The following is an 11,762-nucleotide window of genomic DNA, read 5'->3' on the forward strand; positions in this document are numbered from 1 at the left end:
GATAGATTACTCGATTACTAAAATATTCGTTTACAACAGCCCTAGATCAGATCATCACTTCCTGCCCTGAACACTTTCTCCGTTCCACATCGCCACAGTGCAGAAACGTCAAATATTACCAAATAGTTTTAGTCCAGTTTCTCTGTTTCAGTACAGATGAAGTGAGACAAAGATAAAGAGTAACTTTTCAGCAAGAAATGGGAGCCTGTTTTAGGTCAATAATTCATTAATATTGATGTAAACATTGTAGTTATAAGTGAAATAATCTGCGAGTGCAGCATGACGTGTTTCCCATAATAACTTCTATAAATTTATAATGTTTAGTTTGTTTTCTGTGCATCTCATTGTTTAATGCACATCACAGTTTTCTGTGCGTTTTCTTCGCCTGTCTGCTTTTTTTTTGTTGTTTTTTTTGTACATTTCGGCATTATCTTGGCATTTTGTTGTTTTCTTTGCATTTCCCTGCATTTTCTGTACCTATCTGTGTTTCCACATTTTCTGTGTGTTTTGTTGTTTTCTGCGTCTTTGTGCATTTTCTGCACGTCTCTGCGCTTTTGTTGTTTTGTGCAAATGTCTGCAGAAAACAAAATTCTGCATTTCAGTGTTTTTTGTGCATCTAGGTGTTTTCTGGGTGTGTTGAGTATCGCACCTCAAGCCGCTGAACAAAATGCTTGATGCGCCCAGGACAAGCTGAAGGTGGCAGCAGAGACACTCAGCGCCTGTTTGAATCCAACCACATAAAATAAAATAGCTGCTGTTTTTCCTAATTTGCCTGTGATGATCTGTGGATGACTTGGAAACACTGAGGAACATAATCTGTGTCATGGCGGCCACATTAGCAGTAAATCCTGCTGATCTTCTCCGTCTCCCCCCGTCTTCAGGGTGCTGACCCGGTAGGCCCAACAGTCTGCGAATGTCTGCAGCATCATGACCAGCGTCAACTCTCCAGCCTGCCTGCTCGCCCGGAACCACTTCTACAGAAGTACGACAAAACCCAGACACAAACACGGCTTCCAGAAGCTTTACATTCAGACAAGAGATAAATATTCACCATGTGAGCTCTGGCTTTCTTCATGCTTGAGTAAAGGTTGGAAAGTCAGAACCTTTGCTCCTGATCAATGAACCCGCATGCAGACAGTAAGTAAACGACCTCATTTGGGTTTAAAGTGCTGGACGGCCCAGTGGAAAACTTTACATTTTTACTTCTATGATCCAAGCAGAACATTTAAAAACAGAAAAACTGATCAGATCCAAACACAAGGAAGACGTGACTGGGTCTCCATCAGCCAGGATCTGGTTTCCAGAGAGGAAGACAGAAGTTAGCCTGGAGAAGGATCAACGCAGGAAATAAACCTTTTCTTATTAAAGAGCAACCAAAACACAAAGCTACTGTTTTTGATAAAGTGTCTAAATTGTTCATTAACGCTGCTACCTTTACGTTTCTATGTAATTTGTGCAAAAACCATATCAGTGCTGCCCTCTTTTGGTTGAACGGTGGCTACTGCAGTTAAATTTTAACATCTGCTCCATCTCCAGCTGCTGTGCTTCTCTCAGCTCTGAGTCAAACCAACCAGTTTGAGCGACCTGTTCCCCTCCTGGCCTGCGGGGGCGCTGCACCCAGAACCACTGAAGGACTTTGAAACTGACTTTATGTGTCTGTAAAGGTTCAACTGATCTCTGGCATCCAGCTGTAACAACTGAAGCTGTGTGCTGACTCCAGATTGTTCCTCTTTATGTCTAAAGTAACAACTTCAACCCAAACTGGTTTTGCTCATTTCAACCATGCAGGCCCAGTTACTCTGTACCAGTACACAATGTCCCAGCAGAGACAGAGAAACAAGAAGTTCTGGAATATTCACCAGAGACCTGGAAGTGACCTGAATGGAAACTTGGACTTGTTTTGCTGTGTTTACGTAGAAACACAGAAGCTACACGGAGCAGATGCCGGGTGCGAAGGCTTTTGCTCTGCAGATAACTGGGCAGATTCAGCCCGGGGAGGAGGAATGGGTTCATGGGGGCTGAGCCAAGCCTGATACACGAGCCGACATTAAAAAAAGTTCTGGCTCCGGTCCCGTTCACTCCGGCAGCTCATGATCACACAGGCGCGGCGCATGAGAGCGACAGCTGATGGAAACTTTAGGAGGCACAGAGACTGTGAAACGAGTTTGGAACAAAATGCTAATGTGGAGGGATTTATTTCCAGGTGTTCCCTCAAGTCCAGACGGGATGAACCCGACGTCCCAGCAGAACGACTCTGTCATGAGACACATCCTCCTCTGGATCAGGATGGGGATTCCTCCTGGTAAAACATTCACTCCTGCTTTAACCCGACTTTAATCCTCCTACAAGCATTTTATTACGCAATATAACAACGACTTACTAGGTCCATTACAGGTAGAAAAAAAGGAGCAAATTTCCATTAAAAAACCTGGAAATGTTGAGGTTAATCTCAGAAATGTTCTAGAATTGTTTTTTCTGAGCTTGAAAAGTCAAAGCAAAAAAAAAAAAAAAAAAAAAAAGCTAAAAAAACTGAATTTTTAAAATCAATCTCAGAAGTTTTCTAGAAAAAAAACTTAATATTTCCCACTAGGTAAAATTGGGTGATAACGGCTCCTGTTGGGAGCATTTTAGACACTTCATGGTGTAATTACATGTCCCTGTGTCTCCAGGGCTCCCGGTTGCCATGGGAACCAAAGGGCTGCTGATGGAGATCGCTCTTGGTTCCTCATCCTGTCCCGGCACCAAACCGGCCAACCCGGCAGACCAACACTTCAAGTAGACGAAGCAAAAGAAGGACTGAAAGAAAATGGCCAGGAAACAAGCAGGAAAACCGAATAGAGACTTTTAAACACCGATTTATTTAAGATGAATCTGTTGCCTCGTGTCCAACCTTTGAAACATAAACAGCAGTTTGAATTTTCCGTTTAATGCAACATAAACAGTGAGTTTCACCAAAGTAAAACAAGCAGCAAATGAAGGAATGAATGTTTGTACTTGAAATATATCTGTCCCTGTTCCATAAATGTCTTTTTATAAGTTTCCATTTTCATTTATTCAACTGCTCTCTTCATTCACCAGCTGGAAAACGCTCTCTAATACATTTTTGATGAAGCGTAATGTTATAAGCTAACTTCATCTCAGTTTAGTCATTTCATCAGTTCTTAAAGCTGCAGTGTGTAACTTTTATAAAGAATTGTTTTTATGTATATTTGTTAAACTGTGAACAGATCCACCTCCTCCCTGAGCTGCTATTAGTATCTGAAGAAATGAACGGCTCCCCACCAAAAACAGAGCCCGGAGGAGGGGCTTAGCGCTGTCAATCATTCTCATGTACTCACTGCTAAATGTGCTAATGGCAGAGAAACAACTCACCATTACAGAAAAACTGTTTATCCGCCAGCATCTGTGGCTATGCTAACTAGCTTTAGCATTCACAACAGACTGAATGAAAATGGCCCCCACCTTCTTCAAATATGTGCAGCAGAAAGTTTCACTGCTTTTGCTGTGAAATATTGATGATGACCTCTGGAAACTTTTCCACTAGTATCTTTAAAATGCTAGCAGCACAAACCAAAACAAATAACTGGCAAATTTTTCATTTAACCACTTAAGTTTATTTAGCAGAATATTAAAAACATGTAAGAAATGCAAATAAATAATTCAACTTCTTTTTTTGAATAGGAAAATAAACATTTTATGTCTAAAATGCATTAATGTAGCATTCTTTTATTGCAGTGTGTCTACAGATGCACCGATATTTTTTCACTTACGATACCGACAGATACTTACAACCAACTATTAGGACAAATAAAGAAAAAGTTTTACATTTTCAGATTTATCGCATAAATTTCTCAAAAAGCTGAAAATTAGCTAGAAAAAAACTCATAAATTTTCTAGAAAAAATCTTGGAAATTTCTGAGTTTCAAACATTAAAATTTTGAAAGAAAGAAACTCATAAATTTTGATAATAATCTCAGAAAATTTCTAGGGAAAAATAATTCTAGGTACAAACAAACAAAAAATTGTGAGAAATAAATCAGAATTTTTTAGATTAATCTGAGACGGAAAAAAGGAAATTTCTGAGGTTTAAAATGAAAAAATAAATAAATTATAGAAATCTTAGAAATTTTCCAGAAAAACCTGAAAATCACCAGGTTTGAAAAATCAAAAAAATGTTAGAAATAAAACTCAGAAATTTTGAGAATTATCTGAGAAAAAAATCTAAACTTTCTGAGTGTCCAAAGTATAAAATGTTTGACTTTTGACAATCCAAACAAATTCTTACATCCTACAGTTTTGTAAATTCTGTCACTTCCTTGAGTTTGTTTACTCCAGTTAACGATTAATCACGATTAATTTGATTGGTTTCATTATCTGGTTCAGAAGTTGTAAAGCTCAACAGTGAAGAAACTGGATTAAAAAGTTCATTTAATCACTATTTAGACCCTGAGAACCCAAATAAACGGCTTTTTCTTCTTTCCTTTACAACAGAAACATGTAAATATCTTTAAAAACACCTTTTATTATGTATTTTTTACTGTAACCTACAGTAAATACTTTTTCCTGTAGGTTACTGTAAAATCTGAACTGAAGTGGAACCTCAGAGTCGGCGGTTAACGTCAGCTTTCTGAGCAGCCAGTGAACTAGAAAAACTGCAGCGTGGAAGAACAAACGCGCTGCAGAGAAAAACCTGTTTCAGCTTCATCAGGCAGAGCGGCCGCTTCGCTCTTTGTTGGTTTTTCCTCTGAATGGAGGACAGCTCTGCTTACATAAGCCCATTTTACACTCATTTAGGAAAATCCGTGCGTCAGGATTCGTTACTTTGATCCACAGAGTTTGAGTCTGCAGGTCCCAATGGTTTTCTCAAGTTAAAACAAAAAATACATATTAATTTGGAAAAAAAAAATCATCAGCATAATGCAGATAAAGTTGATTAATTCAGTGCTGATTTGCTCCAGAACATGTTGCTTTTTTATCCAAACGCTGAAAGCTGAGATGAAACATTCTAGAAACTAAATAATTTTCTAAATTAAAACAGTTCATTTTTTTTCTAATTATGTGAGATGCTGCACGATGCCAAACATGCCAGAAATCTAACAAGGATAGAAACTAATTGGATTATTATCAATCTGAGCAGCATTTTTCAGCCTGACACTCCTAAGAAAACCTGTCATTTTGCATAAAATGCAAAACTTTTAACACAACTAACAGATCTTTGTTGTCTGAAAGTGATTTTATGACTGAAATATATTATTTTATTCCTTCTTTTATAAATTTATCACATGTTGAATTCATGTTAATGTGTATTAAAAGACATAACATTGAATTTGTCTAGGTAATCAGAAATCTTCTGGTGCTACAGCAACATTTGATTTTTCCTTCGGGATTAATTCATAAAGTTTTTTTTAATTAAATTTGAATTGTATATACTTGCATACAATAAAATGCTTCAAAACATCCATCTGTGTGTAATAATATTTGTCTTTGTGAATTTAGTTCCTGAAATAAATTAAATTTTCTATTACATTAACATTTGTCTGTAAATATGTCAAACTCAACTGAAAATGGAAATCAATTTTCATCAATTATTAATCAACTATTGTGGATTTATTCAGTGATTTTCTGGTTTCGTATAGCTTGTAGAAAACGTGTTTACCTGCACTGGAAGTCCAGATTAGATCACTTCTCTTCCTGTAATGGACCAAAATTAAAATGTCTTTAAATATGATATATAGTTTTAGACTTGTTTTAGTGGACATTAGTGGACTACTGGATATTTTTGCACTTAGGGATTCTATAATAGCCTGTTTTGCTTCTTTTTTAATCTAGGAAATATAATAATACACTTTATAAGGGCTTCAAGGGGCTGGAAAACCACAAATAATACAAGTTAAAAAAGTTGCAGGAAACATGTAGAAAACACACAAAAAGGTCCATGAGGATAGGAATATTTTCCCAAGGTACACAGAAATTATTTCATAACTGTGCAACCCAACCATGAGTCATGACATGTTTGGATTGAGAAATCCAGAGACTAATTCAGCTCCTAGTGGATCAGGAGGCAGAGACGGTGGACGGTTGGAGCTCTGGTATGTGATCCATAGTACAACCGAACCAGAACCAGACCGTGTTGAGACAAGATAATCATCAACATTAATCCGAATTAGCTTCAGAATTTTTTACTTACAAAAAAAAAGTTGTAAACCGGTTGGAAGCAGGATTTCACCAACTAAAATGTAGGACTTTAAAATACTTGTTTAGCAAGTCAAGTTTAAAGGAAGATAATTTCGTAACAGCGGCAGTTAGTAGTGGTACTTCCGGTGGGGCCACTGCCGCTTTTACGACTTACGCTACCATTATGAATATATAAATATATATTTTTTTAAAGGAGAAGTACAACATATACATAGGACATAAATGTACAAAAGACAACAAACTTGCGATAAATTAGGACTTACCCGCGATGGTCGAAAAAACACCAAACTAATTAGCTAGGAGCTAGTTAGCATTAGCCTCAACCGCCTCCGGTAAATGCGGGGGGCTGACTACAACCTTTGCCTGACAGAAAAGTCTCGACAAAAAGAAGAAAAAGACTACATAGATTATACAAGATTAAATAATCTTACAACGATAAAATGTAAGAACTGTATTAACGTATTTATAGTCAACTCGATTTTTCTTATGAATCCAAGCCGTTTTAAGGCCTTGACTTTAACTACATTACTTTCAGACTTTTTCAGGGTGTGGGCGTCTCCTGTAGCTGTTTTTATTTTCACCTGTAACAGCAGATTTGCTGCATCTTTCTGCCTACTGCATGTACCTAGAAAAGCCAAGGCTGGAGTTTGATACAAAACTGGAGTTACAGAAAATTAGATAATTATAAAAGGTTAGTTTTTCCAATAAGCACACAGAAATCCAAGCCAACCCAGAGTTCAGTTCTGAGTCAGTTACACAACGTGGAGTCACCAAGTTCAGTACCAGCAGGAAGAGCTGCTTTCCATTGTTTACAGTTCCTGGGCCAAACCCAAACACTCCCTTTCCTCCTGAAGGTTATTCAAACACAGTTCATCACTGGCAAAACTGGCTGACCCTTGACCTACTTCTCCAAATATCCTACTTTGAAGCCATTGGTAAAAATGATGAATGAAACATTTGTTTATATTGGTATACCTGCACATAACTATTATGTAAACTGGAGCCACATTAGCTGCACTGATAATGTGCTGCAGGACAAACTGACCATTTCCCTCCTACTACTCTCCAATTTGCATTATTTGCCATCATTTCAACTGCTTGTTTTCTCAGATGAGTGTTTTTTTTTAACTTTAATCTGAAAAGTAGTTTTCACCTTCAAAGGGGCTTTTACCCTCTCCACTGTCACTACACATTTGTCCAGGAAGTGAAAGGCTGGGTTACCTTAGAAACTAATCAGAATAGTTAACTGAACTAAATGAATCATTTGTTAACTAGGAGCCTTCCTCTCTGCATTCTGCAGATCCAGAAACGGTTCTTTAAATTCTGATGTTAACTGAACTTTGATGCTCCGCTGCAGCTCCGCGTACGGACAGACATGGACACCAACGCGGCATTAGGCTGCAACAGACTACTTTATTGTGTTTTCAATATAACAAGGAGACAACAAGGGTAACAAAAACATGAAGGTATGCACCATGGTGTCAATGCGACGATGTTACAACGCAAAACGTTACAAATGCTAACGAGCTCATCAGTTTCTTTTTTTTTTTTTTTTTAGTGATTAAAAAATATGTTAAAAAACATGAAAAAAATGCAGCCGTTACTACCACAAACATTAACAAAAAAGAAAAAAAAAAGAAAAAAGAAGTTGTAAACGGGACGATCTCCGTCGCCTAGCGTTGGCGGTTGGTCCGGTTCTCCCCATGGCGATGCTGATGAGTCGCAGGATCACGAGGATGTGGGGCTTCCTGCCTCGCTGCTCTCACTCGCCTGCCGCTGCAGCACCATCTCCTTGGCGATGCAGGTGATCTGACCGGTCGTCACGGCGCCCGAGATCCCCGCCCTGGCAGAGGTGGTGGTTAGAAATTGAATCTATAAGACAGGAACGGCTCAGGCAGCTTCAGACTTACTTCTGCTGCGCCTCCTCGGTCAGTGGCGTCATCCCCGGCTGCTTCCCAAAGAAGAAGCTCGACCACCAGTGGCCAGAGTCCTGCTTAGGGAGTCCTGGAGAAAAAGAGCACCGCTTAACGCAGCGAAACCAGAGAAACCACACCCTGCTCTGCGACGTATAACCAGATGCTGAGCTTTACAGCCGAGTCAGGATGACTGAGGAGCTCAGGAAGCTGCTGCTGCTCAGACTATGGATCTAAACGTATGCTGCATGTTTCTGACCAGCAGGAAGTGAGCTGGATGGGTGCGGCTGCTTTAAGAAAATCCTGCCGACATCATTACAACTCAGCAGAAATGACTCAACCCCTGCTGGAAACAGCAGCAGAAACTGATGTAACGTTAGCAGAGAAACCCCGACATGTGGCCAAGTTGGTTTATGGGTGAAAGTTTAAGTCTCTGTGCAACACTCTGCAACTCTCCTGCAGTTAAAACTCTTTATTGGGGCATTTATTATTCTCAGCCTAAAACCAAATTAAAGCTGCAGTATGAAAGTTTTAGAAAACTTTTTTTTTTATGTTGTGACAGGATGGTATGAGACAAAATGTGGAAAGAAAAAAAAAGAATGAGAGTTCCTCCTCCCAGTGTTAACTAGAACCAGCCAATCAGAGCCAGGAGGCAGGCCTTAGCGCTGCCAATCATCTCCCTCTTCCCCTTGTTCTCTAAGCTGCAACTAGCAGATCTTGTTGTGAATGCTAAGGCTAGTTAGCATAGCTACCTGTAACAGTTAAGTTCTTTCTCTGCCATTATATTTAGCAGCGAGAACATGTGGTGATTGATAGCGCTAAGCCCCTCATCCTGACTGTTCTTGGTGCATTTCTTCAGACAGCAATAGTAGCTCACGGAGGAGGTGGATCTTTTCAGACTGTCTCATACTGTGACGACATGGTGATTTTAACTCGCATGTAAAAAAATAAACATTCTTTATAAAAGTTAACCTGCATCTCCACATTTGAAGCAGTTTACCTGGATGGTGAGGGATGACCTCCCCACTGTACTCCGAACTGCCGCAAGAACTGCTGCTGGACGTAGAGCCGATGCGCCCTGCAGGCAGAGGTAAATGTTAATTAGTGATTAAACAAACCATGGCCAGCGGAGGCGGATGGACTCACTTCGGTAGTAGTCGGTGGTCGCAACGAGGGAACCGCCTGCTGGAATGGCTGCCATTCTTCAGTTGGTCACTGATGGAAACCTGGAGCAGGAACAGACTCAGTTACTCAACTCCACTGAATGAGGCCTCACTAGAGATGAGTCATGAAACAGAAGCATGCAGGTGCTAACAGAAACTCTGTAACAGTAATGTCAAACGCTTAAAAAAAAAAAAAAAACTAAATTATTGATTCTGCCATTTTTATGTTTGCGCTTCCATTTTGTCGTCCGCATCGAGTGGATGCCACCGTGCTGCTCGCCTGAAAACTTGACGTTTTTGCTCTTGTTTTGGTTATTTTGTGGTTTTGTGTTTTTATAGACATTTTTTTACTGCATAATTGTGTTTATAATGTTGCAAAGTGTTCTTGGGTGTTTTGAGAGCCAAATAAAATGCATTATTTTCTTCTCTCTACACTTTGTTCTTGCCATTGACAAGAAGCTAACACAATACATTGTGTGTGTTTTAGTTTTGTAGAGAAAAGTTAAAAATGGCCAAAAATAAATAAAAATGTTGCAAATCATATTTCTAAAAATAAAGAGTATGCCAACCTCAGATTAGTTTAGATTTTGATAAACTAAAAGGCTTAAGATAATGGCCAATAATGCCAAATGAAATGCATCAAATAACATGATAAAAATTAAAATACAAAAACCTCTTGTAGTTTGGTGCAATTAATGAACAATGGGAACATTTATTGGGCAATGACCCACTGAGCTCAGATCAGAACTGATCTGGATTTAAAACCAACGATGAACAGGCTGTGGAGGAGATTTAGGTTCTGCACCATAAGCTTCATTGTTTTCATCATGACGTCTCTGTCACTGGTCTGCAGTGAGGAAGAGGAGGAGGAAGAAGGGGGTGTTTACATTAAAACAGTCACTGCACCAAACCATCATCTTTACATTCAACGCAAACGGTGAACCAAAACCGGTTCTGACCGGTTTTAGACTGTAAAGTACACGGAGGTCGTCTGAATTAAGCTGCTGCTTTGAGAAAATTCTGGGTCAGAACAATAACCTTAAAAACTGCGGTGACCATTTTGTCCGTCTGTTACCACACAACCTAGCTCGATGCGACAGTTAAATAATAATAATAATAATAATAATAATAAATACGTTAACTATTAAAAGACAACAACGGGTATCGCAAAAACAAAGGGAGAAAACAATTTTATCTGTTCCTACTTTTTAACTGACGTACAGCCGCTAGCTTCCAGCCGTTAGCTCGCCTCGCCGAGGAGAAAAAAGCCCTTTCCACCATCTTTTGACCTTAAAAAAAACCCTCACCTTTACTTAACCCAGACGATGTGCTGATGTTCTGTAGCACCCAAGTCAACTCAGACGGCGAGGATGGGGGAGAGCAAACGCTAGGCGACGGGGCCCATTTGAAAAAGGTTTTGGGTAAATGTAACCCTCCAAGGTCCGAGAGGATGTCGACGATGCTTCTTTTCTAAGGCCAAACTGGGGGTGCTCGAACTATTATACTGCCGAATGGGTGACGTCACCACGGAGGCGTGGCTACGGAAGCAGGAAATATCTTCTTTCTCACCGTTACATCACGGCTCCACACACCCACAGCCAAGCATAGCAGCGGCATGCATATCTATAAGGAGCGCCGACAGACTGACTTTATTACCCGGTGAAAATAACTCAAAAATAGTCCAAATAATTTTTATGTATTTTTACATAATTTTTATGTATTTTTTTCTTTCTTTCCTTCTTACAGACTTCTTACAGTTTTCATTCTATTCCTTTAAAGGAATAGAATGAAATGAATGACCATGTTAGGACCTGTTTTATTTTTGTTTTTTGCACATAAGTTTGTGGTGCATTTGTATCCTAAAGAAAAAGATATAAAAAAAAACTTAACTATCTCACAAGATATTAAAATACATGGAAAAACCTTAGAAAAACCTTGAGGTGCAGCACTATCAGTATTCAAGATCCTGCATGAATTGACTAATACAATATTGCGAGAGACTGCAAAAGAAAAAAGGGACTCCGGAATGCACTGTAATTCACTATTTGAAGCAAGATTAAAAGGAGATTTTTTTTAAAAATTAGCTAAAAGTGAAATATAGGTATTTTTTATTTCAAAAATATCTTTAAAAATGTCTATACTTTTTTAGATATATACACTTAAATATAAGATAAAATTAAAACTTATAACATGTATAACTTTAAAATTACATTAACTGATATTAATCATCACCTCAAAGTGACGAAAATGGCAGATTTCTGAACATTTTGTTAATTTAATTTAGGAGAACAAGAGGGGATAAGTTATGAGGGAAATTGAGCTAATGTACTGTACCTGTTACAGTACAAAGTAAAGGTGAGTTGTCCACTCGAGACAGAAAGATGTTTTATTGTTATTTTGTAATGATTCTTAGTAATAAATATTTTAGTTTTGTTGTGAAATTGTAAAAAGTACAAGGGACACAGATAAATCTCCATACACTTTCTGTAAA

General features: G+C 38.7%; 1 protein-coding gene and 1 long non-coding RNA gene across 2 annotated transcripts in view; one reads left to right on the forward strand and one right to left on the reverse strand.

The window, feature by feature from the left end:
- Window positions 1–3,710, forward strand: part of LOC148161001 (uncharacterized) — an 8,069-nt gene extending 4,359 nt beyond the window's left edge. Inside the window, exons 2-4 of the long non-coding RNA XR_015762329.1 lie at window positions 882–982; window positions 2,204–2,302; window positions 2,670–3,710. This is a non-coding gene — a long non-coding RNA (uncharacterized LOC148161001). The remainder of the gene's footprint in view (window positions 1–881; window positions 983–2,203; window positions 2,303–2,669) is intronic.
- A 3,878-nt stretch (window positions 3,711–7,588) lies between these two features.
- On the reverse strand, window positions 7,589–10,757 carry ppdpfb (pancreatic progenitor cell differentiation and proliferation factor b). Its single transcript, XM_015010793.2, has 5 exons — window positions 10,579–10,757; window positions 9,255–9,334; window positions 9,109–9,186; window positions 8,106–8,199; window positions 7,589–8,038 (listed from the first exon to the last, which is right to left on the reverse strand). Exons 2-5 carry the CDS (start codon window positions 9,307–9,309, stop codon window positions 7,924–7,926), a joined length of 342 nt encoding a protein of 113 aa, XP_014866279.1. The 5' UTR covers window positions 9,310–9,334; window positions 10,579–10,757; the 3' UTR covers window positions 7,589–7,923.
- Window positions 10,758–11,762: the final 1,005 nt, after the last annotated feature.

This window comes from Poecilia mexicana, unplaced genomic scaffold, assembly GCF_051168715.1.
Source record: "Poecilia mexicana isolate PSO_F unplaced genomic scaffold, ASM5116871v1 scaffold_2, whole genome shotgun sequence".
NCBI classification, from domain to species: domain Eukaryota; kingdom Metazoa; phylum Chordata; class Actinopteri; order Cyprinodontiformes; family Poeciliidae; genus Poecilia; species Poecilia mexicana.